Source organism: Pararge aegeria, chromosome 14 (assembly GCF_905163445.1).
Source record: "Pararge aegeria chromosome 14, ilParAegt1.1, whole genome shotgun sequence".
NCBI classification, from domain to species: domain Eukaryota; kingdom Metazoa; phylum Arthropoda; class Insecta; order Lepidoptera; family Nymphalidae; genus Pararge; species Pararge aegeria.
Genome location: NC_053193.1, coordinates 18,356,887 through 18,382,641, shown reverse-complemented (window position 1 = coordinate 18,382,641; position 25,755 = coordinate 18,356,887). Strand labels below are relative to the sequence as shown.

Sequence of the window (25,755 nt, the reverse complement as noted above, 5' to 3'; positions counted from 1 at the left end):
ATCGTCGAAAAGGCAAATCATCATATGATTTTCCACCCGCTGACCTCCAATCTTCAATATGAAGATGGCACTTGACGATGATTATGATCGCTAAGAAGGTAGTAGAAGTAAGCCCTGAAGCCGCACCTGACAGCTTCTGTCTGCGGCGGCCGGGCGTCACATAAATCCGCGAAGTCGGAGTACGGCGCCTCAGCGCACCGACCACTCCCCATGCGGCCGCTACCCCACGACCACTATCATTATCAAAATCAGGTTATTTGCTACAAACATTACTTTATGAAGTAATATGCTTTAAAGCGCAGGTACAATAACTCACTGGCTGCTTAAATTAAGGTGTGTAAATATATACTAAATTATTTATACTAAACTAGCTGAGTACGGCCACGCTTCGGTATGGCTCAGTATTGATTCGCGTTTATGAAAAATTAGGCGTAAAAAGTATATACAAAATTCTTATATTATAGCAATGAATCTTTGTATGAAAGATTAAAATCAAATAAACCTACATTTTTTGAGTTTATTTGACACTAAGATATGATTAGACAAACCGATGTCCAATGAAAACTAAAAACGCTTTGGTTCTAAGTTAACTTAGAACCAAAGCGACGAAGGTTCCAAACGCGCCCCGGACTAAGAATGCTGGCTAAATTCCTTGCCATCACTGAAGCTCAGCAGTCAGTTTTTGAAACTTAACACGTCTAAACGGCCCTTTTGATTCCGATCAACTGCCGTATATTTATAGTATATATTAGTTATATTTCGCCAGAAATTACCATGTATTTGGTTTGGATCCTGCTTAGCCCCACTCTCTTGCTACACTTTGTTTACAATATCTTGTAGATTCTGTTGTATGCGTGCTATGAAGATATTATCATCACATATTATCAGCTTCAGTGTCACAGGCGGCTCAGGTCGATCTGACGAGCTGGTGATGCATTTAACGTAGCGGACCGCTGGCAGGCAGGGCGTGTGATGCGGGCCTGGCGCCACGAGGCACGGCGCGGGCCCTTGCTGCGCGCGCTAGCTCTGCTGGCGCTGTTGCCGCGCGCCGCCTCAGCATCCGCGCCCGCCGCGACAGTCGCGCGGCCGTGCACCGCAAACCCGCTGTGCGTCTGTCGCGGTGACCACTTCGCCTGCGACAACGTGCCGTTCCACCGCTTTCCCGAAACAGGTATTGTTTTATATTTTCTAAAGTTAATGTATATAAGTGAATCAAATTTTCCAAACTTTTTTTTTTATTTATTTATTTATTTAATGGACAACTCTTCTGGATAACTCTTATAAAACTAAACAAAACATTAAAAAACACATTAATGTTATATTGTAAGCCCACTTAGAGACTGCCACAACTTGCGAATAAAAAACTAGAATGTCAGTTAGAAAGAGAAAAGAAAAAAGTACGCTCAAGAGGTGGTGCAGTGTATCTATGGGGGCGTGCTAACCGAGAGTGTTGTGGTGTACTAGAGGCGGGCGTGCGCCACGTGGCCGTGTCGGCCGCGCGGCTGGGTGCGCTGCCCGAGGCGGCACTGGACGCGCGGCCGCTGCGCACGCTCGTGCTCGTGGACTGCGCGCTGCACCACGTAGATGCGCGCGCCCTCGCGTGAGTACACACCGCGCCGCAGGTTGCACTGCAGCACTGCGCCGCGCTAAACCGCACGTTGTGCTCCTGTCGACAGGTCGATGACGGCCAGCCTGGCGTCGTTGGACCTGAGCTACAATGAGTTCACGGAGGTGCCCGGAGCGGCGCTGCGACTGCTGAAGGGGTTGAACTGGCTCAATCTGCAGAAGTATGGTCGGTTATGATATCCTTTGAAGTCTTCGTATCGGAGCGATCGGCTTCAGTTGGTCTCTGGTCGGTTGCAGCAACCACATCAGCGAGCTGGACCCGGAGATGCAGTGGGGCGGTCTGGGCGAGTCGCTGAGCACGCTGTCGCTCAGCAACAACGCGCTGGACACGCTGCCTGCGGGCGCGCTGGCGGCGCTGCGGCGCCTGGCACGCCTGGAGCTTGACGGCAACCGCCTGCGCGTGCTAGCGCCCGGCGCACTGCCCGGCGCGCTGGCGCTGTTGCGCCTGGCCGACAACCTGCTGCCCGCGCCGCCGTGCCGCGCGTTGCGTCTCCTGCCGCGTTTGCGTCACCTTGGCCTGCGCAACAACCTGCTGCGCGCCGCCGCCTGCGTGCCAGCGCGCCTCGACGCGCTCGACCTTAGCCACAACGAGCTCTCCAACGACCTGCGCCTGCAGTTGCCCGCCGGCCCGCACTTGAAGCGGCTCATCCTGGACCTCAACGACTTCACGAGTGTGCCGTCCTTCGTGCTCGACTGCGGCCACCTGGAGCAGCTGTCGATGGCCCACAACGACCTGAAACACATATCCGACGCGGCGGTCCACGCGCTCGCGCGCAGCTTGGAGCGGTTGGACCTAGACCACAACGAGTTGGCCGCACTGCCGGCGCGTTTGCGCGACCTGGCGGGCCTGAGCCGCCTGTCGCTGGCGTACAACCTCCTCGAAGACGTCGCGGAGTTGCCTCCCAACTTACGCTACCTGTCTCTCGCTGGAAATTTCTTAGCGACGTTTCCCACCGGTTTGCGGCATCTCAACCCCATGTCCCTAAAGTATCTAGACCTCGGCTACAACCGCATATCGCACGTGGCGGCCGAGCACTTCAGTGCGTGGGCGGGCGCGCTGGCCACTCTGAGCCTGCGCGGGAACCGCCTCGCGCAGCTCTCGCTGGGCTCGTTCCCGCCGCTGCGGTTGCGGGAACTGGTGCTGAGCTTCAACGACCTGTACGGCGTGGAGGCAGGGGTCTTTTCAAACTTAACGGAGCTGCGGGTGCTAGAACTGTCAGCAGCGCTGCCCGGCGGCATGCTGCCCAGAGGCGCGCCGGCGGTCACGTGGCTAAATCTGGACAATAACAACATTCATTTGGTGTCCTCGAACGACTTGCTCGGCTACCCCGCGCTGGAGTATCTAAATTTAGATTTCAATAAATTGATAGAATTCCCGAGTGAAACGAGTAGCTCCAACGTTTCTTACAGATTGAAGGAATTGAGACTGTCGTATAATTACATAAGCAAAATAAATTCAGTGTTTCTCGAGGAAGTGCCGGAACTACAGAGCGTAGATTTATCCTATAATCGCATGCAGAATATTAGCCAACGAGGATTTTATAATTTAGGAAACTTAGTTTATTTAAATTTAGCCGGAAATGTTGTGGAACTTATCGCCGACGAAGCGTTTGTCGATTTGCCGAAGTTAGAAGTATTGAATTTGCAAGAAAATAATTTAGCTGAATTATCGACTAGATGTTTATCGAACGTCTCGAATGAGGGTACAAATTTCGCGGTGAACGTTAGCTACAATAGACTGACGACACTCTCCGGAGGAAAGTTAGTTTCTATTAATGTTCTAGATCTGTCGCACAATCTGTTACAGAGCATTTCGCGAGATTTTTTCGATTCGGTGGGACAGCACGTGAGGCAAATTTTTCTGTCCCACAATAAGCTGCTGCTAATCGATACATCGGTATTTGGCACGTTGCCAAATTTAAACGTACTGAACTTGCACAAAAATAACATTAGCATGGTTAAACGGCGCGCGTTCTCAGAGATGCCGTCATTACAAATGGTGGACCTCTCCGACAACCACATCGAACAGCTAGCGCCCGAGCAGTTCCACGGCCTACGCCGCTTGCGCCAGCTGCGCCTGGCGCGCAACGGCCTGCGCGCGCTTCCCGGGGACGTGTTCCAGAACACGCTGCTGGAGGACCTGGATCTCAGCGGCAACCACCTGGCGCTGTTCCCCGCCAGCGCGTTGGCGCGCGTGGGCTTCACGCTGCGCCGCCTGCAGCTGGCGCGCAACCGCATCGAGCACCTGGACGCCGCCATGCTGCGCGCGCCCGCCTTCCTGAGCGAGCTGGGCTTGGCGCGCAACGCGCTCAGCGTGCTGCCCGACCACACGCTGGCCGGCGTGCCGCGCCTGCGCCGCCTCGACCTGGCGCACAACGCGCTCAAGGCCAACTTCAAGGAGCTATTCCGCCACGTGCCGCGATTGCGCCACCTTTCGCTAGAGGGCGCGGGGCTGCGCGCCGTGCCGCCGCTTCCGCTCGGCAACCTCACGGAGCTCAGCCTGCGCGGCAACGCCATCTCCGCCTTCGGCGCTGCCGACGTACGGTGGCTGCGAGATTTGCGCGCGCTCGACCTGGCCGGCAACCGCCTCACGTCGCTGCGGCCCACCATGTGGGAAGCTCTGCCCCACCTTATGTCGCTCGATGTGTCCCGCAACCCCATCGCGCGACTGCAGCACGGCTGTTTTGATGGCCTCGGGCGCCTGCTCCGCCTGCGGATGGACGAGCTGGATCACCTCGAGGCGGTGGAGCCGAGCACGTTCCGTGCGCTGGCATCGCTGCGCTCGCTGGCGCTGGAGTCTCCCGCGGCTCGCGGCGCAGAGCTGCCGCTGGCGGAGCTGGTGTCGGCGGCGCCGCAGCTGGAGGCGCTGGCGCTGCGCGTGCGTCGCGCGCGGCTGGACACGCAGCTGCTGCGCCTGCGCGCGCCCAAGCTGCGGGTGCTGGAGCTGCGCGGCGGCGCGCTGGCGCACGTGGCGGCGCCGGCGCTGGCGGCGCTGGGGCGGCAGCGCGCGCTGTTGCTGCGCGTGGCCGGCACGCGCGTGGCGACGCTGCCGCCCGGCCTGCTGGCGCCGCTGGCGACCGTGCCCCAGCTGGCGCTGGAACTGGCGCACAACCGCCTGGTCGGCCTGGAGCCCGCCGCACTGTACGCCAACCTCAGCGACTGGCACCGACTCGCCACCAAACTGCTGCCGGGTCAGTGGCTTTTTCAACTTCTACTTTAGGTTAAGTACAGACGAGCGTGGATTGTGTTCCGTGCGTTCTGCGTCAGCAGGGCGGCGCTCCCTGACGAAGCTGCGTGTGTGTGCAGGCGGGCTCCTGCTGCGCGGCAACCCGCTGCGCTGCGGCTGCGCGGGCGCGTGGGCGGCCCGCTGGCTGCGGCGGTGGAGCAGCGAGGTGGGCGGCGGGTCGGGGGCGGCGCGCGAGGCGGCGCGGCGCAGCGACTGCGCGGCGGCGGACGCGCGGCCTCGCCCACTGCTGCTGCTGGGCGACGAGGTGGAGTGCGGCGCGCGCGCGCTGTCCGGCCGCGCGCCGCGCCCGCGCTGCCCGGCGCTGCCCGCACTTGCGCTGCTGCTGCTGGTGGCCAGCTAGCGCGAGTGAACCGCTACGGCGTGCGGCGCGAGTGCAATGCGTGTGAAGACTGCGAAAACCGACGAAGAGAGAATCTCTTTATTATGGTGCAAGAATGGTGATAAGTTTGTGATTTTATACCCCATTTATAAGAAAAGGTTGTATAATATAGATTGTAAGTAAACAAGTCCAGACGATTCAAGAAAGTTTTTGTAATATTATATTTACAACGAATTTTAATAAAACAAATTATATTGTGGCCAGATTCGGAGCCAGATTTCTGAATTTTGTATTTAATTTTGTCTGTAACACTTTTACGGAATTAAGTCTAGGTATGATTTCAATTATGATTCAGGAATGGATCTCGCCTGCAATAAAAGTAGAAGTAGTTCTTTGTTTGGTTATATTTGTGACTTGAAATTTTTAATTATGATATAATGTCTCTATAATTCGTGAGGTTAGACTAAGCATTCGTTACGTTGTACATTTACAATTTTCTCACCGATGAAAAACCAAAAATAAATATTTTTTACTAAACTCTTTTATTAATGTTCTGTTAATACAGCAAAACTTTAGCTTTTTGTATAGTTCAAGACCGAGTGTTCAAGAGAACCCCACAACCCGCGCTGTAGTGAACTGCTTTTGAAGTTGATAACGATCGTCGAAGATCGACGACGAAAGACTTATATGATTTCATAATTTCATACACAACAGTGAAATTCACTGAGTGGCGACTCGAAAGTGAAATATTAGAGTTGTAAGAGAAATAATTTGATAATAAGATTAAAATGTAAAATTATACTATTACTATTAATATAAAGAACTTGATTGATTGAGACGACAAATAACTCATACTCACCGCTACGCGCTACGCAACTCTACGCGGGGAGCTACGAAATTGCTAACATTATTATTGTCACGTTCAGGCAAAGAAGTGCAATAAGCTCGAAGATTAAAACATTACCCTTCCTTTCAGAGCAGTCGGATAAGAAGGAATGTAGCCTGCATAAAAAGTGAAATAATGGTCCTATTTAAGGCGTTTGGTAAATAATTATGAGAATAATATTTTATTAGACCTTACTGATATTATAAGTGCGATAGTGTGTCTAATGTTTGTTTGTTAGCTGTGTCCAATCAACAACCGCATCAATTTAATGCAATTTGGCACAGAGTTAGCTCACATACCGGGAATAGAAATTGGATACTTTTTATTCCGGGAAAAAAGAGAGCTCCTTATTTTCATAATAACGTTTTATATGTAGTATAACGTATCGTATAGTAAGCCAGTCTTAGCGTTTAGTTTATTTAGTATAGAGACAAATTTCTCTTGACAAAGATTCCTTTTGAATCTAAGAAATTTCCAAAGTAATATTTAACGACTAACGGACCCGCGCGACTTCGTCCGCGAATGAATCGACTTAAAAAAATAGTAGTATGTTTGTCGCGGACTGTTCTTTAGAACTTTAAAAAAACAACAATTCCGACATACTTACTTACTACATTCTTCCGTCGTTTGGCGTAACGTTAACCGTTCACGACCGCACACATCAGAATCTCTCACCCACGGCCTTGGACTCAGAGAGCAGGGTTGATTTCAATTACAACAAATTATATAAAGCAAATTACTATTTAAGCAATTCAATATTAATGATTTTGACGGTGACGTCACAACATATTGTAATATGTCGTAGCGTAGGTTATAGTCAGTTCAATCGCTAACAAAATGTTAGCTTTCCGGAGCAATCCACTAACTACCCCAACCTACATCGTAAAATACAACATTACATATCACGTGAACCCCACAGACGTCCCTGTAAGTTCATTTAACTTCTCGCGAGTCTTTATTCGGGCTTTAAGAAAACAAGTTAGTTTCCAGTCCGCTTCCACGTGTCGGGAACACTCACCCGCTGCAAGTCTGTACTTGGATAAATGACAGCGAAGTCAGCTTCGAGTGCGTCGTGAAGTAGATGAATTCAATGAACTGACGATTGGATCACTTGTTTGTAAAGTTAAGCACATAGAGGGTTCTTATAATATTGATACGAGTACATACGTTTATTTGTGTGTTGGCTACCGATTTTATGCAGGACCTACCTTGTAATGGAAGTACAGTTCTTTAAATTATTAGCTGTGGCCCGCTACTTTGCTCGTGTATTTATTGGTTTTACAAATTCCTGCTGCTCTGTTTGTTTTCCCGAGAGCAAAAGTATCCTTTATCCTAAATTCCAAGATGCATTATATCTCTGGGCAATTATTTCAAATCTTTGTTGATTTTGACAAGTTTAGTTTTGAATAGGTAAGGAATATTACTTATGAAATACACGGGGAACGTTACCAGTGCGTTCCTTGAAAATTGATGGGTTTCTTTTGATGAGCTTTTTGTATCAAAAAATAAAATCGATCGCGAACAGTTTCCTATATATGTAGCAAACACCTTTGTGGGATATGCTTTTGTAACATTATGCCAAAGGTAATATCTGATCTACCTGCGATTGATCAAATGTATTAAAACATATTTAATCAGTCGCGGTTACTATACGATTGATGAAGTTTTAAACTGCTTGGAAGTAGGCTACTCCGCTCGCATCTCTCAAAAAAAATCTAAAGATTGTTATATTAAACTGCATAACGATGTTGAAAAAGATCGATTTGCTGAGTTGCTTGATCTGCCTACACAATCTGCCGAACCGGCGGTAAAGGCTACAAACAGAATGACTTGATGTTTAAAAAGGGCCCAAAAACTACGGCTGAAGCATCTCCTATGAGAGAGGAGACCCAGCAGTGGGACGTTAAGAGGCTGACAACGATATCAAATAATTACTTTGTTTCCGTTTGAGAAATCTTCGCTGGTTTATTGAGAAAGCTTATAAACTGAATCACGCTACGACCGACACGACTTAACGCGGGAGGTCCACTAGAGTAGGTATCACCTGTGTCATTAGGTCTCTCAGAACAGCGGATTAGTCACTAATGAGACGTGAGACAGTTTAATGAGCCCAGCTGTCTCTAACGAGAGTAATGAGGCGTGTTGACTTATCGCTAATACTTCTAATTAGAGATACTTTAGGATCAGTCGTACACTCGTTATTCAGACAAATTAACCTTATAAGTCTGTTTTGTATCGTGATTCTTGATGGATCTGAAGTATATAATTATTATTTGAGGAATAGAGAGACTGTTTCTTGCCTTAAAGGTTTCTAATATGATGTTAACAACTTAATGTTAATTATTTTATTTATTAAGTTCAGATAAGGCCCAGATAAAACGCACATTAAATGCGATACAAAAATTATAAATATTAAAATTACACTATACAAACAACAATGTTAAGATCATCATCTTCATCGTCATATCGACCCATTACCGGCACTCTACAGGGCAGTACACAACGCTGGCCCAGTGCGGATTGGTGGGCTTAGATCTATACTAAACATAAATATAAAAATAAATGATTGTAAATGTTGATGTTGGAAAAGAGCAACTACTGAGTTTCTTGCCGGCTCTTCTCGGTAGAATCTGCTTTCCGAACCGGTGCTAGAGTCACACAAACATACATACTTGACGTTTCAAAAGTGCTTATAAAGTAGGCCTACTTGAAATAAATGAATTTGAATTTGAATTTGAATTTGAAGTAAAACTTAGAAGGCATTTTTGGTCTCGCTTCCCTAAAGCGACGGTAGATGACCTCAGGCCATAAGTTAGATAATTATGCTTGAAAATAAAGTAAATGTTAAGTTTTCCCGTGACAATATAGCTATTTACGAACAAAGGTAATTTTTTTGTTATGAACGGCTAGTTTATGGTAAAAGTGAGGAAATTCTTCACTTTTATAGATTAGTACTAGCCAGATAGCTTGACGATTATCTTATACACACACACAGTCACAGTTGGATATTATAGAGCCTTATATTATTTCTCAATAAGTGGTTAATAAAACCCACAACGACTTACATTTGAATGGGCTGAATACGAACTCGTTAATACCGTATAAATTAATACAAAATAAATATATCAGTCCAGGATATGGTCTATCTGCGAGACAAATTTCATCCCCATCAGATTCAGATTTATATTATTACGAGATATTAATAATAATAATAATAAATATACTACGACAACGCACACATCGCCATCTAGCCCCGAAGTAAGCGTAGCTTGTGTTATGGGTACTAAGATGAATGATGAATAGTTTTATGAATTATATATACATAAACACTTATGCTCATCACACAAACATTTTCCAGTTGTGGGAATCGAACCCATGGCCTTGGACTCAGAAAGCAGGGACGCTGCCCATTGCGCCAGTCGGCCGTCATATTATTAGACAAACATACAAACAAACACACTATCGCATTTATAATATTAGTAATGCTCACTGAGTTGTTAATTCCAAATACACGTGAACGGGAAACTAGATATTAATTTTTAGAAATTCAATTAAACATTAAACGAGCAGCGCCAGTCCATTCCCGGCGACACCGCGTCGCTGCCAGCTGCTACCGATAAAACAACTCGCTAAGACTTGCTCCAACTTGCGGACACTGCGGACACTGCCACTGCGGCCGCCGCAACTTGCACCTTACCCTCCCCCACTTAGAGCTCCCTGCCGCTACCGCTGCGTACAGCTCGGTCGGAAACAAATAAGAAATCTATGTAACGATACTCTCCAAACATACTAGATCATAAGCTTAATTGAAGTGACGCTTTAACAATTACATTACCCGCTGGGTTTACGTGGTACTTCCCAACCTCTTCTAACGAATAAACCTCATCATCATCATCATCATGTCAACCAATTGACGTCCACTGCTGGACATAGGTCTTTTGTAGTGAGCTCCACAATACACGGTCCTGAGCCGCTTGCCACTAGTGGCTCCCAGCGACTCGCCTGATACTACCTACCTACCTACGACTTACGGTGCGTTTACCGGTGCGGGGTCGACATTCCAGCACCTTTAAACCCCAACGTCCATCGGTTCTCTGAGCTATGTGCCCTGCCCATTGCCACTTAAGCTTCGCGACTCGCTGAGCTATGTCGGTAACTCTAGTTCTTCTACGGATCTCCTCATTTCTGATTTGATCACGTAGAGATACTCCTAGCATAGCTCTCTCCATCGCCCACTGAGTGACTCTGAGCCTTCTTATTTGGCCCTTAGTATACCGAATAAATAAGTAAATATTACTAAGTTTCTTGCATATACCTTAAGGATACGCAGGGCTTTTACGGTTTGACCAGGAATACTTAACATTCTATTAATTATTTTTGAAGATTAAACATTTAAGCCTCTGCGAATAATTGTTGCGTACTCTACATCATCAACCGCATGTTAGAGTCCCACAGCTGGGAACGCCCTCCTTTCCGCGATTAGAGGCGAGAATATAAAGCTCAGACCTACCTCAATGCGCTAATATAGACTCGCAGTATCCGGAAACGCCTTCTAACTGCTCAGTGAAGTTATCCTGATAACGTTCCCAAATATATCAATTATTATAAGCTGTTTTCTTCATATATCACTCTACATTTTGAGATTAGCTATATCGCTTTGCAATAAGTATGTTTTATGTGATTGATTAAATTATTATTTACTTGGTCTAGCCCGTTAGTCTAAATACTGCACTGTTATTGTTCCTTTTAAAAGAACGAGACTGTTTCAATTAACTATATTATCAAACAGTCAATAAATGCTGTCACCAAAAATATTTCATCATTCTGTCATAAATATCAAAATACAAACATTTCGTTTCGATTCCCCGAATCTGGAGTGCTATTTCGTGTATCGGCTTTCCAAATTTAATGGATTTTCGACTGATTTTTCTCTTTCTGATTCTGGCGACCAGGCCTATACACTGGCCTTTTGGATATTGTGTGACACACTGTGACACACTGTCATATAGCTGCTATATTTGAATTATCCGTGTTAACGGTTTTGTCGTAATAACATAAAATATTGTAAATATTTAGTTACAGGTTATTTTTTAAAACCCACGGTAATGTTTTCCGAGAACCTATAATACATCCATTTCAAGTATGCGCTGTGGATACGAAAGCAATCTATGTATGCAATTTCGTCAAGTTCAGTGTAAAGTGGAGAGATGTAGATCATTAGACCGGCCGAAGCTCTGGCGGACGACGGCAGTCAGAGCCCCATTCCTGTGGGCACGCGGTGTGCGTGAACACTCCCCAAAAGGCGTCCCGTGCGCCGTCTGCTTTTTGAAATTGCGATATGAAAGCGCCAAAAGACGGCCCCACCGGACACTGGTGGTGCGGTGAGTCTGAAAGGTATACCCTACATTAAGAATCCGTTTTTGTGTTCAAATATAAGAATATTTGACGCACGGTCGGCCTCTGGGGGTGGTGTCGGTAGGTACGTGCCGACGACAATTATTCAGATTTATGAGAATTTATGAACTGTCACCGGAAACTGTCGGCGTAGCATCTCAAACCCAAATACGATATGTAAGAAACATTAGAAAAATTATACTGTTACTGTAATGATGACCGCTAAAGAGTTAAATGCATGAATCCCTTTTCATACCTTGCCTTGGGTAGTAGGTATATAGATTTAATTGCATACATAAAATATACAATATATTGATATTGCATACAAAAAATTTAAAAGGTAACGTTTGACAGCGAACACTGCAAGATCTACGCCTGTCGCAAGTCTGTCGTGAGATAAGTAGTCACCGAAACATTGAATGGAATGCACTGCCCTGGTATGAAAAAGGATTCATGCTGATATGTGGGTATTCCTATTTTTTTAGTCATTACGTTTAAGTTAAAATTGTGTCAAGTTGAGGAACTTTGTTTTTCAATGTAAGTTTGACAGACAACTGATAAAGAAAGTGATATTTTAAGAAGGTATTACCTTATTCTCTATGGTATTAAAAACCGACAATGCCCCATGCACTTAGTGGTGGCAAACTTGGTCTTATGCTCTTTCCATTACCACCTGTCTGCTTATATATTCTGAATCTTGATGGATATGAAATTACGTAAGAAACTATCCAAAGTTGCTTGCGGAACGCCATCCAATATCTGGTATTTTGCAACCGAGTCAATTCAGTGTCAATGACTTCATATCAGTTTGCCACTGAGGTTAGGTTATGCAAATTGATTGACAATTATCTACTTGTTCTAACGTAATTGCACATTTAGATAGATTAAGAATATACCTGCAGGTTCACCGAGCAATGCGGATGCTTTTAGATACGCCGTTGCGCTATTAGACGAGCCCTTGACACACATTCTGATGGTAGCAGGTTTATATCTTGTGGGCAAAGTAAATTTCAAAACAATTTCAATAAACCGCTCTTTGGTATGAATTCAGTTGAACAGGGTCCTGATGCCGACGAGCTCCACTGATTCCCCGTCCCATTGGGAGGCGCTAATTGTTTAAATCCCTGTGATTGTTCTGTGTTCGGGAGAGCTATGCTCGTTTATAGTGATAGCAATTAACCAAAACATCGTGCGCTCTTGTTTTGCGCTCAATTTTGCGGTCGCGGAGAAAGTAACTGAGTAAATTATGTCATTAGCAATAATCACCAATGTTTTTTACGCAGACAAATAAAATGAGTTCTGCAGTACTTAATATTTACAGAACTTAATGTAGGTAATCCTGATTCCCTACAATATTGGATGATTACATAATAAATATATGCTACGTATGAGATGTCATAAGCGCTGAAAGCCTAGTGTGTAGGACTTCGGCTTCACTTTCGGGGGCCGAGTGAGTTTACTTAAAACGAACCTACTTCCTATTATATGATACTAACTTTTTGTTAGTTATGTGCGCTTTAAGCGAAAATATCGTGACGAAACCTGCATGCCTGAGAGTTCTGCATTATAATTTCAAAGTCATTTGAAGCCCACCAATGAGCACACGGCCAGCTGATATGAATGATATTATGATTTTTAATCAGTGCTAATGAGAGACTAATTCCAATGTTCAGAGGTCAACCCCCATCAACAGGGGTGTCAAGGGTCAATATCTAATCCACACAATAAAGAAAAGGGAATAAATTTTTTTTTTTTTTGGGAGAGACAGTGACGATTGTTTCCACGCCTGCGGTGTCGGTGTCTGTACGTAGCGAGGCCGGCGAGGCGGCCCGCTTTCCGGCTGCTCCACATTCGTGAAATACTTACTAGAGTCAACATTGACTGAAAGAAACGCGCCTACATCGCAGCAGCAGGCGCCGCGTCGCTCATAAAATCAAAAATATGGGTTACACAGTTTCACTCGCGCCGGTTTACACAAAAGCATTTGCGAGACCATCATCAAAGTAAAATATGTAGGTTTATTTCGCTTGACAACAAACGTACATTTTCTTATTGTAGTGTTGTGATGGTTATCTGAACTAAAGCGACACGGGTTCCGAATGCGCCCTGAGCATCTTCTAGGAACACCTAGAAGATGCTCAGAACAAGGTGAGCCGGGTATCTTTGATATGTTATTTAATGTAACTTGCATAACAGATTGTAAGTTTTGCGGGAATTTTTCATTAATTTGAAAAAAATAATTAGAAAAATGAAAGATAAAAACGACAGATTACAATGAACATTCTGAAAGTTGATATTAAACAACAGAAGTAAATACAGTGAGAGGCTTTGTGCGACGACACCTATATAATTGAGTAAGTATCTTTGGCCGCCACAGTCCCCGCGCAGGACGCGCGCGCGACGGACACGTGGTAATGAAGTACCCGAGCGCCCGACTCTAATTGCGTCCTCTCCCAATTACTGTAGCATTAAAATTCTACACCTACTGGGAAATACGAGCTCGTCGAGATAAAAGTTAACTAACACACGTGACGGTTGCTTCTACTTCGAGCTGGGTCGGTCATTAGAGAGTCGTAATTATATAAAAAACATTTGTGCGCTGACTAAAAAAAGTAAGTAGAGGCCACAGGGAAAGGTACCGAGTATATAGGCTGCATTATTTTGTCTCATTATTTAAATCAATGAAATGAATAAACGCTCTACAGTCGTCTGTCCATCACATATAACTCAATTAGGTGTCCCAGTGGCATGGCTACTCTCGCCCTCCTACTCTGCGCTTTGTACAAACGATAGACTACTACTACTGTAAACGGGACTTAAGATCGTGCTAACGTTAACGGCACCAAAGGTAATGTACGCTGATAAATGCCACCTGTGGGACGGGCCTACTTGAATAATGATATTTTTGACTTTGACGTTGCCTTTGACTTTAACTTTGGCTTTGACTTTGACTTTGGTAGACACTGAAGGAGCCGACTACTTCATTAAGATCCGAATGCGATGGATATTATTAATTTAATCCAACAAGTTTATAACAATTCAATGCGAGAGTGAATGTGTATTTTTCTTAGTCGGATTATTTTATATAAATCATTTCAATATACCACATATTCATAATTATTTTTAATTCTTAATAAATTTCCCACCAAAAATGCTTTCTGATGCTTTTTTGTAAAGAGTAGTCCTGAACATGGCTGTAACCATCGAAGGAACCCCTCAGTGCTCGAGTCTGGTTCTCGCTTGACCGCCTTCATTATTAGCACTAGACTTTCTTAAGCAACTTTCAATCCAACTGAAAATGAGCTATATCACGTTGAAATAGAATACAATTTCTGATTACTGCTTGAGTTCATAGGATGTTAGGTATAGCAGGTTTTCAGTTAAGAAGTAATAAAGTAGCCTGCACTTGAGCCGAGCACTCTTTCTTGCCCTCGATGCTGATAATAGAAAACTTACTTTTTATTGCTATAAACCCTTCTCGGGAATTAATCATTTGTTCTTGTTAAAGTAAAGCACAGAGTTCGAATGCAATTACAAGCTTTTATTTAACTTGTATCGTCCGCGAGTAACAGTGTGCAATGCTTCCTACTTATTGTATTTAATTTTGAACCGCTTGCGCCGCTATTGACATGATATTTAACATTTATTTTATGTGACAATTGTACTGAGAAAGAATTGTCTAGATGATTTTATTGTGAAGGTCATGTAAAGGTGGGAAGTGGATACTCTAACTTATGGTTTACGGTAGGACAGTGAATCCGAACTCATTGGTTTTATCGGCACGAACAGGTTTCAAGACTACACTCACTGAGTTCACTCTGGGAGGGCTCTCAAGAGAAGGATTGTGAGCGAGTTTCACTTCGCGGAAGTCTATATATCAAGGTTGCTTGGAAGCACTCCGCTTTCATCTCACACAAGATAGTAGAATCTTCCGAACCGGTGGTAGAGTCACTATAAACAGACATACTCGACATGTCCAAAGTGCTTATATTAGGCCTACTTGAATAAATGGATATGGTATATATTTTTTGAATTTTTATATATGTATATATAGGTATATATGCATGTTTATTTAAATGCACCACCTACCTCTCTTCTTGAGCTGTGTTTAACGCCTTTGGTTGCCTGGAAGAGATCGCTATGTAGCGATAAGGCCGCCAAATTGTATACTTTTAGTTAAATTTTGATTTATAATTTTACTATATGTTTTTGTGGTGTAAGTGTATTCATTCATTAATTCATTTGTTCATTCATTTGTTCATAATGCATACTAACCTAAATTTGAGATGATGCGCGACACCAACAGGCAGCAGCACCCACCAGTTTCAGCAATGGTTGCAATTGATAGTTTATTGGGTCGCAAAGCTTAGGTCAGGTTTTCCAAACGACCTGTTTGAGGAAATTTTGCACTGCGAGGAGGATTTCGTTGGTTCTGTGGTATTTCGCTACGGGGAAATAAACATTGATTTGTGTAAATGAATATGATAACACACCTGACTCCTCCCCCGCACCACCGCGATGCGCTAAAAGCTTGTCAATTCAATGGCGGGTTGATTGTACAGGATGTGCTTTTGTGTCTCCAGCAGGTGAATGAAATACAACAAACCCTTTATCTTCGTCGTATCTATTACTATCCCACAGTTGGACACAGGCCGCTCAATATTAATATAGTATACTGTAGTGGAACTCTGCGAATATTGAAATAAAAGAATCGCCATAATGAATCACATTGAGCATTGCTGTCGAAGAGCGCGTTGAATGATTACAATGAACGCGTTAAAGGTGTCATGCTTCGCGCAACTGTGCTGCAAGAAGGGACCACGAACAATGTATATTTTTGTGAACGAAGGTTATTCACTTTTAAAGCACGCATAGGCACAACACAGCTGGTTATGTAGATCTGGAGTATAAATGACTGCTCGTAAGATTTAGCACACAAGTTTTAGTTGGTCGCAAGTCCGTCTGACCTTCAGGGTTCTTAAGCAACCTAAAAGATTTTAATAACAAAATACATACATCTCCATAGCCAATTTAGCTATTTTAAAAATTGGCGCCAATAATTGGAATAAGCATAAGTCATAACAGTATAATGTTTTCAACGTCACAAGTGAAGATAGGCACAGTGTGGAAAGAAGAAACTATATTTATAATACAGAAAAAAGCTGTGCGATCGATATGTAAACTTAGATCACGCGAATCCCTTCGTACCAAATTTAAAGAAATAGGTATACTTACAGTAGCCTCGCAATAGATTTATAATAATTTTATCTTTATTAAACAAAACATAAGTAATTATAAACAAAAAGTCGATATAAACAGTCGACTAACTAAAAACGGACATAAATTAGTGATATCTGCATATCGTCTGACAAAAGTACAGAAATCCTTTGTGGGGATGGGTATATGCTTTTATCTACCTTTACCTAAGTTTAAACAATAAATTAAAACACATTTAATAAATCGTCGTTACTACACGATTGATGAATTCCTAAACGACAAGGCTGCTTGGAAGCAGGCCACTCCGCTCCCATCTCTCACAAAACAGAAAAATTCTAAAGATTGTTAAACTTTAAAATGATGTTGGAAAAGAGCAATCTGCTGAGTTTCTTGCCGGCTCTTCTCAGTAGAATCTGCCTTCCGAACCGGTGGTAGAGTCACTACAAACAGACTTGACGTTTCATAAGAGCTTATTAATTAGGCCTACTTGTAATAAATGAAATTTGAATTTTGAATTTGAATTTTGAAAACAGTTTCGTCTTTTCACAAAAGCTACAAAAGATTTTAAAGGAATATCAAGTTTTTGGAAATCACCCTGTTAAATAATGCAGCCCCTTTCCATTATAATATTGCCTGAGGCAAAACAGGCAGCTCAAGAATTACCTTAACTAACGTAAGTATAGATGCAAGTCGGGCAAAGACCGCGCGCCGGACAAAGTTTTAACGAAGAATATGCTTTATGCTGTTGTATGCATCTCCGGATACTCGCTAGTAAATAATCTCCCGTGAAGATTGAGATTACTTGATCTTAAAAGTTTTTAATAATTCTTAGTCTGGCATCTTCAGAATAAAGTACTCATTATTAAAAACTATTAACATCTCGCCGCGCAGTCAGAATATTACACAGATCAAGTTATTTGTGAATTAGGCCTTCTTATAATTATAATTATTATTTATTTAGGAATACGACCGATTCTACCGACTTTAAGTGATTGTTCACTTAAGTATATATTATCATACAAATTTAAAATATTATATTACATTGTAAAATTGGAATGTGCCCGGAGCCGATTTGCAAGAAGATTCGAATAAGATAGATTTAATAATTGTATACATACTAATAATGTGCTCTCTGGTAACGGCTGATCAGAATACATTCGCCACCATCATATTTATACTCTGATCTATAAATATATATAGTCTTCTAAAGTTTTATATATATAATATATATATATATATATATATATATGTAGACTCTTCTGTGCTACTAGAAAAAAAGAAAAAATATTTTTTACACTGCGCAACACATTACAATGTTAACGACACCACGTATGTTATGTGTGGCACAACCTAGAAAAAAAGTGCCAGCTCAGCGTTGTGCTGCATGCGCCAGTGGGAGCATACAGCGCTGATTTTCAGTTGGCACCTTGTACCATGTAACACCACGGAAATGCGTAGCCATCCACTGACTACATTTTAATATTTTGATTCAATAATAAACTAAGCAAAAGTTATATAAGTAACAAAAATCAATCGAAAAAAAATAAAAATTAAAGAACCTGAACCATTGGGCTATCAGCGCTACGTAATAGACAATCACATTCTTGTATTCCATTCAGAAAATATGAAATGGGAAGATGGACTTCAAACTTTATCGTCCGCTGCTCCTGAGTCCTGCGTCGGGTCAGCAGCGCCGCGCCAACGGCTCGGGGTCGCATGACTTCGTTTCGCGGTCCACTGCACGCACTTCCGCTGCCGGCGACATTGCGCCCCCGCACCTCAAGCACTAAACAAATTGCATTGCTCGTCCAAGCACACAACTAAGCTTGTTAGAAACTGACAACACAACATCACATCAACAGCTGGATGGCTAGTTCTGAAATACTAAAATCTATTAAGCTACATTAGCATAAAAAGGCAATGATAGCATCACGTTCGTATCAGGTAAACAACAGTGCTGCTTAGCAATAACGTTGACAATCGAGATGCACTTTGCAAATGTAAGTAAACTGAAGATATAAATAACTCTAAGCAAGTTTCTTAAGCAGCCCACAGGCTTTGCTCTGCAGCGGAGCGGCGCCCGGGGTGACGCAGGCGTATTCTGTGTAAATCAGTTAACAACAATTAGTTTAAATTATATTACTAAGTGCGCACTAGGTCTGGCTTAACTTCATTTTCGTTTTAATTAAACGCCGAATGAACATTGAGTAACAGCGGATTAAACGCCCAAACACCGCGATAAGCCGCCATCAATCTCTTTGATGAGGGACACTGAAACGTTCGAGTCCAACTAAACAGTTGAGGTGCTGCGGGACAGTGCCTAAAGCGTTCGCACGTCTAAGTTCCGTACATCGAGGCTTCGTACTGGAATAATTGTTGACGGTTGGTGACGTTCCCTACATACAATTGAAAACTATCGACGCATTAAAATCCTGCCCTTTTTGCAATTATAATAATAGTCACTAAATGCATAAGCATAACAGTTTCATATATAGATATTTTAGATTGGTAGAAAATTACTGCATTGCTTTTAGATAAAACGCCATATAGGTATAGCCGTTCTCGTGGTTAGAATTTAGAATGTGCACGCGTCTCTACTTCCGCAGCTAGTTTCACTTCTTACTAGTCGTTCTATCGCTCATGAATGATCCCATCTTCAGGACATAACTTTTGACGGGTACTGTACAGGAAAAAAAAACGATTTCTCAACTAATTTTATCAATTAAAAACAAGCCTATAATAATGCAGTTCAGAGATTTGGAAGCGGCCGGCAGTGACACAAAGGTTATTTAACAAAATACTAAATTTTTAATTCCTTCCAAGGTAAGAAATCTTTGGTGCTTGAGTCTGGCTCGCAGTTGCCTCATTTAGTTTTTACTAAATCCTATTACATCATAGATTGAGTTAAGTCTTCAGCGGTATACGGTAATCACATCAATGTCGGCTGTTTAATCCGCCCTACAATCCGCGCACATACAGTCAAGTCAAATCGCGAGCTCCGTTTACTCGAATCAAGTTTCGCCGTGCACTGCGACTTTCTGTGATCCGAGAAGTACACAGGTTGCGCGGCGTGTCACACGAACACACAACAATGTATTTCCTATATTTAGTGCTTTCACACGATGTACTTCATTATATAGTTAATCCACGCCGTAGCTTAATACAACTTTACAGCAATGAAGTGAAACTTAATGCCATTTCTCCAACTAAAATGCTTTAGCAGTTTATTAATAATGCCTCGCTCAGTACCACTCTTGATAAAATTTGGTACAAATGTATGATCCATACCTTAGGTCCTTTAATTATTTCGAGACGGCCAGAGCCTAAAAAATGAAAATTCTATGAGTACAAAGTCGCCAAAGCAACACGATACAGCCTATGGCACGTAGTCAAAAGAAAGTCATTAAACGGGTAGAAATACTGTATCTGAAGTTTAAAACGGCTGTGTCAGAACTACTTTGGCGAGGCGGCCGCGCGGCGAGCTTTGATCTCACCTCCGACGACCAACGGCGATGGCCCCCATTGTATGGAAACAAATCCAACGGGACATTTTCTCTCTGTTAATCGCTTTCTAATGCTGACGTAAAAAGTGACAAAAGTTACTAATTCTAACGATAGGTTCAATTCAAATTGAATTAAGAAGAATTTGTGACGGGTATGAAAGTCAAAGACAAATATTTCTTTATTCAAATAGGCACATAGGTGGCACTTTTGATGCGTTGATTATATACAAAATTTGTACATGCAGTGAGTAGTGATGGCGATAACTCCATTCGTAAACTTAAAACTAAAGCTACGAGCTACTATCGAAACGCAGAAAGCAAGAAAAATGCAGGGGGCCGCCCGGACGCGTATTATATTGTTTAGAAATAAAACTGGATCTGGTAGATAGCGCTGCAATTCGTTTGTAGGTTTTTTAAGATATTAAAACCTCTAATAACCGACTCGATGCAGACGAAGTTGCGCGGGTCAGCTAGTTTATTTATATGCGCTGATCACAAAAAGTGCTAAACTTATTTTGTTTCCAGAGGCGACATAACATAAAACTTCCTCTTCCGGGATCTAAAAGTTAAAGGTGGTGTTCGCTTTATTGCTGACTAAGACGAATCGCGGCCCAGTACAGCACTCCGATTCGAGGAAATGCGGGGTGCACGACCTTTTGCTTCTGCACTGAAAATTGATTGGAAAGCTAGGAAAGCTGTTACCTACCACGTGTGTGATCTCAGCTGTAGCAGTACAGGGTCACGTATGAGGAGCTTCAATTACAGTAGCGCGATGGTTTTGACACGTTTCTTACACTTCCCGCTCAATATGAGAGCACTCGAATGAATAATGTAATAGGTACGAACATCAAAAATATTATACGTGAGTGAGATTTAACGAATGGCTAACTGGCAGGCGATGTAAGAAGTATGCCATGAAGTATGTCATATAAAGGTTATACTAGTTTAATTTGTCGCGGAGACTTGGGAGTCAAATTAATAAATAATAACTTATTTTACAAAAACCTGTTTTTGTTTGAAAACGCGTTTCTGTTTGAAACAAAAATATTATCCAGGTGTGGGACTAGGAGATGGACGATATTTGGAATCACACACACTGCCGACTACCAGCCGTCGGTACGTGGGAGCAGTTGGCAGTATTGGGCCGTCCGCTTTCAGTGCCAGATTGTGGCGCTTCCGATTAGGAATAAAAGTCATGCATAACCGCCGCGCGGCGGAGCTGGTATCCATGTATAAAATTTAAAGCTATTGTAGCTGCAATTTGTAGAAATAGGAATATGTTTGACTGTAAAACTAATTTAATTATCATAATGGGAAATAGAGGGAATGTTAACAAACCTGAGCTGATTAAACTTATTGATTCTTTAAATACATTAAATGTAAATAGTATTGTATTATACACATTTCCTTATTTTCATAACTTGCCATACCAAGAAAATACTATTAGGTATAATTTAAATATGACTTTGTACAATTTATGTACATATAATAAGAAATTTCATGTTATAGACTTTAGCAAATGTGCTAATCCTACTTATAATTTGTACCGAGATAGATATTACCTATCACACTATTTTAAACAACAGATAGCTGTTTCGCTATCGTATTTTTTTACCATAACAGCCAAGAACTTGGCTAAACCAGCTGCTTTTATTGAGCAGTGTAATAGTTTTGACATGAAAACCTTGGAAATTATTCCAAGTCATTTTAGTTTAAACTAGTTAAGGAGACAACAGAGGCTTTCTCTTGCTTAGAAAAGCAGACAACTGAGTCTCCCTCAGGCATATATGAAAAAAATTATAGTAAGGGGTCGCACAATGTACTATTAAACCAAAAATATAATAAAAAATCTAATTCTAATTATATCAACTTGGTTCACCAAAATATTCAATGTATTAGAGGAAAAGACTTAGAGATTGAATTATTTTTAAATGATTTTAACATTAGCATTTTATGTATAACTGAGCACTGGTTGAAAACCCATGAATATTTGTTTAATTTTGGTAACCACCAGGTTGGTAGTTCGTTCACCAGGGTTACAGCGATTCATGGAGGCTCTTTAATTTTATTAAATAAAAATTTAAAATTTAAAAACAGAAACGATATTGTTAGCCTTTCTGTTGAACGGACAATAGAGCTAGCCTCGGTTGAACTAGAGCAATTTATAATTGTTACTGTTTATAGGCCACCCTTGTCAAACTTTGAACTTTTTGAAAAGGTAATGGATGAAGTGTTATTTAAAATATCAAAGTGTAATAAAAAGTTAATAATATGCGGAGATTTTAATGTAAACATTTTAGAAAATAACTCTTTAAGTATCAAGTTATTGAATTTATTTAAAACTTACAATCTATCAAATATGTTCATGGAGCCCACAAGAATAACTGCTACTAGCGCCACCTGTTTGGATAACATCTTTACAAATATAATTCCTATAAGCAAAAATATTATTAGTAAATTAGACTCTGATCATTGTGGTCAAATTATTCAATTTGAAAATGTGAAGAAAAATGTTTCTAAACGTAAAATAACATTTGTTCCTGTAACATCCAACCGCATAGAGAAAATGAGATATAGCCTAGTAAATGACCTCCCATTCCTACCCTCAGGGGCGACTCCAAATGCAATGTACAGCTCCTTTTTCAATACCTTTAATAGACTATTTCATTCTATATTTACTAGTAAGTCGGTTGTGATTACTGATACATTAAATTTTAGTGAGTGGGCGACAGTTGAACTTCATAAAAATAGGCAAAAGCTGTACGAATTGTATGCTGAACGTCAATTTAACACTGGTGATAAGTTTGGGGATTATGTTAAATTGTTTTCCAAGAATTTTAAACGCGCTTGCCACTTAGAAAAGACGCGATACATCAAAAATAAAATTAAAAATAGCAGCAATGCAATCAAAACTACTTGGAACATAATTAATGAGGAGACGGGAAGAGTAACACCACGAAATATTAATTTTAAACTTAATGTAGATAATAAAGCCTTAACAACAGATTTCGAGGTGGCTACTGCTTTTGAAACCTTCTTTACCAACATTCCCGTCTCCACAACAGAATCATTAAACTCTTCACCAGATATGGCTCTCTCTCTATTAAAGGAAAATGTGCCTGAGTGTAACCATTCTTTTAAATTCACGCATGTTAGTGGCTCTGACGTTATTAAAGCCTTTAAATTATTAATTAATAAAAAAACAAATGATCTGTGGGGCATTTCCGTAAACGTTGTCAAATCATTAATTGATATTGTTGCACCCGATTTAGCCTTAATATTTAATAATTGTATAGATTGTGGTGTGTTTCCTGACTTAATGAAACTTAGTAAAATAGTTCCATTGTTTAAATCGGGTAGTACTTCTGACCCCACTAACTTTAGACCAGTATCCGTACTACCCACTTTCAGTAAAATCTTTGAAAAACTCATTTTAAATCAATTACTTTACCATTTTCATAAGTATAATTTACTTCATATTAAGCAATTTGGTTTCACACGGGGTCGCTCAACAATCGACGCAGGTGTTGAGCTAATACAAAACATATTTGAAGCCTGGGAGGAGTCACGTGATGCACTTGGTGTGTTCTGTGACTTATCTAAGGCGTTTGATTGTGTTCAACACGAAACGTTAGTTAGGAAACTACACCACTATGGAATTCAGGGTGTAGCTCTAGACTTAATGAGTAACTATCTACGCGATAGAATTCAGAAAGTCGACGTGAATGGAAAACGGTCTAATGGATCAGTTATGAAAATAGATGTCCCACAGGGGTCTATATTAGGACCATTTCTGTTCCTTATTTACATTAATGACCTTCCTTACCTTGCCAAGGATAAACACGGGATAGTTCTGTTTGCCGATGATACATCACTGACTTTTAAAATAAATCGACGTGAACTAGCTTTTGACGACGTAAACAACTCTCTCGCTAAAGTGGTACAGTGGTTTGAAGCTAATAATTTGGTTCTTAACGGAAAAAAAACCAAGTGTATAAAATTCACTTTACCTAATGTTAAACACGTGAAAACCACTGTACTACTTAATAATGAGGAACTGAAACTGGAGGATACGACAGTTTTTCTAGGAATAACGTTAGATTCTAAACTTCAATGGGGCCCTCATGTAAATAATTTATCGAACAGGCTTAGTTCTGCTGCCTATGCAGTAAAGAAGATACGCCATATGACCGACGTAGAAACTGCTAGACTGGTATATTTTAGTTACTTTCACAGCATTATGTCATATGGAATTTTACTTTGGGGTAATGCTGCTGATATTAGCACTATTTTCGTGCTGCAGAAGAGGGCTGTTCGTTCTATCTACAAAATGGGTCCGAGAGAGTCATTGAGAGATAAATTTAAAGATTTTAAAATAATGACAGTGTATAGTCAGTACATATTTGAAAATTTAATGTACGTCCATAAAAACATTTCTAAATTTAAGAAAAAATGTGACTGCAATAATTTAAACATTAGAAGTAAGAATAAACTTACAGTGCAATATACTAGGTTACATAAAATTCATAATTCGTTTAAAGGAAATTGCATACAATTCTACAATAAACTACCAATTGACATCTTGGAGATGTCTCTTAAAAAGTTCAAAGTTTGTATTAAACGTAAGCTTATAGAAAAGTCCTATTATAGTATAAAGGACTACGTAAACGATAAAAAAGCTTGGGTGTAAATTATTGCTCTAACCAGGTTGCTCTTCTAATAATTTAAAATTACATTGTGAGATGGCGATAACAAAAAAAAAAAAAAAAACACCCGGCTAAGTTTGTTGTGGGCTTCTTCTTAGACCGGGACGCGTTTGGAACCCTCGTAGCTTTAGTTTTAAGTTTACGAATGTGGTTATCGCCATCATCTCACTACCGTGTAATTCTTATGTACGCATCAAAAGTGCCACCTGTGGGCCTACTTGAATAAAGATATTTTTGACTTTGACTTTGACTTTGACATGTAAATTACACAAGTAAAAGAGGAGGTACTTATACGTAACGTACATCTGAGTAATGGCTCCGCCGCGTCGGCTGGGCGCAAGTTAGAAACGGTTGTACCACTCAAGCGACGCCGCGTGGAAGAGCGAAAAGTGTGTTGGAGTGCACTTCGCTTCACCTCGCCTGAGGAGTTCGCTCGGGAATTCGATTTGATAGAAGCAATTAGGTCCTGCCCATTTCCTAACAATTTGCCGAAAGTGCCCAATAATATCCTTAGTGAAGTCATCTCAAAATAAATATAATTCAAAATCTATTTTCATTTCTTGTGTTGATGATTTTTTTTGTCTACGGAATCTTTCGTATGTACGAGGGCTCAGTCGTATATCATCCTTACCTTTATATTTAATGCCCCACGGTTGGACACACTCAAATGAAGGTTTATGGGCTTTAAAGATTATTGTTAGCCAGTGATAATAACTTGGAGCGACTTGGGCTGGGGTGTATCGTAAAAATGTTTTATTGACAGATACGCCACGCCATGCATCGTCTCAACCCTGTTTTAAAAGTTTTATTAAAAAGTTTTTTTTAATTTTTACCTTTTTCTCTCCATTTCAGATTCC

At 41.8% G+C, this 25,755-nt stretch overlaps 1 protein-coding gene across 1 annotated transcript; it reads left to right on the top strand.

Annotated features, from left to right (window-relative positions):
• The first annotated feature begins 972 nt into the window (after positions 1 to 972).
• Positions 973 to 5,213, top strand: LOC120629506 (chaoptin-like). The gene is made up of 5 exons (XM_039898451.1): positions 973 to 1,171; positions 1,465 to 1,600; positions 1,677 to 1,787; positions 1,864 to 4,817; positions 4,933 to 5,213. Exons 1-5 carry the CDS (start codon positions 973 to 975, stop codon positions 5,211 to 5,213), a joined length of 3,681 nt encoding a protein of 1,226 aa, XP_039754385.1.
• The last annotated feature ends 20,542 nt before the right edge of the window (positions 5,214 to 25,755 follow it).

Bases quoted from the DNA above. Each gene is read 5' to 3' on its own strand.
- LOC120629506 (XM_039898451.1), top strand. From the start codon at position 973: ATGCGGGCCTGGCGCCACGAGGCACGGCGCGGGCCCTTGCTGCGCGCG. The intron at 1,788-1,863 runs GTATGGTCGGTT...GGTCGGTTGCAG, and splicing joins AACTGGCTCAATCTGCAGAA to CAACCACATCAGCGAGCTGG. The intron at 4,818-4,932 runs GTCAGTGGCTTT...GTGTGTGTGCAG, and splicing joins CGCCACCAAACTGCTGCCGG to GCGGGCTCCTGCTGCGCGGC.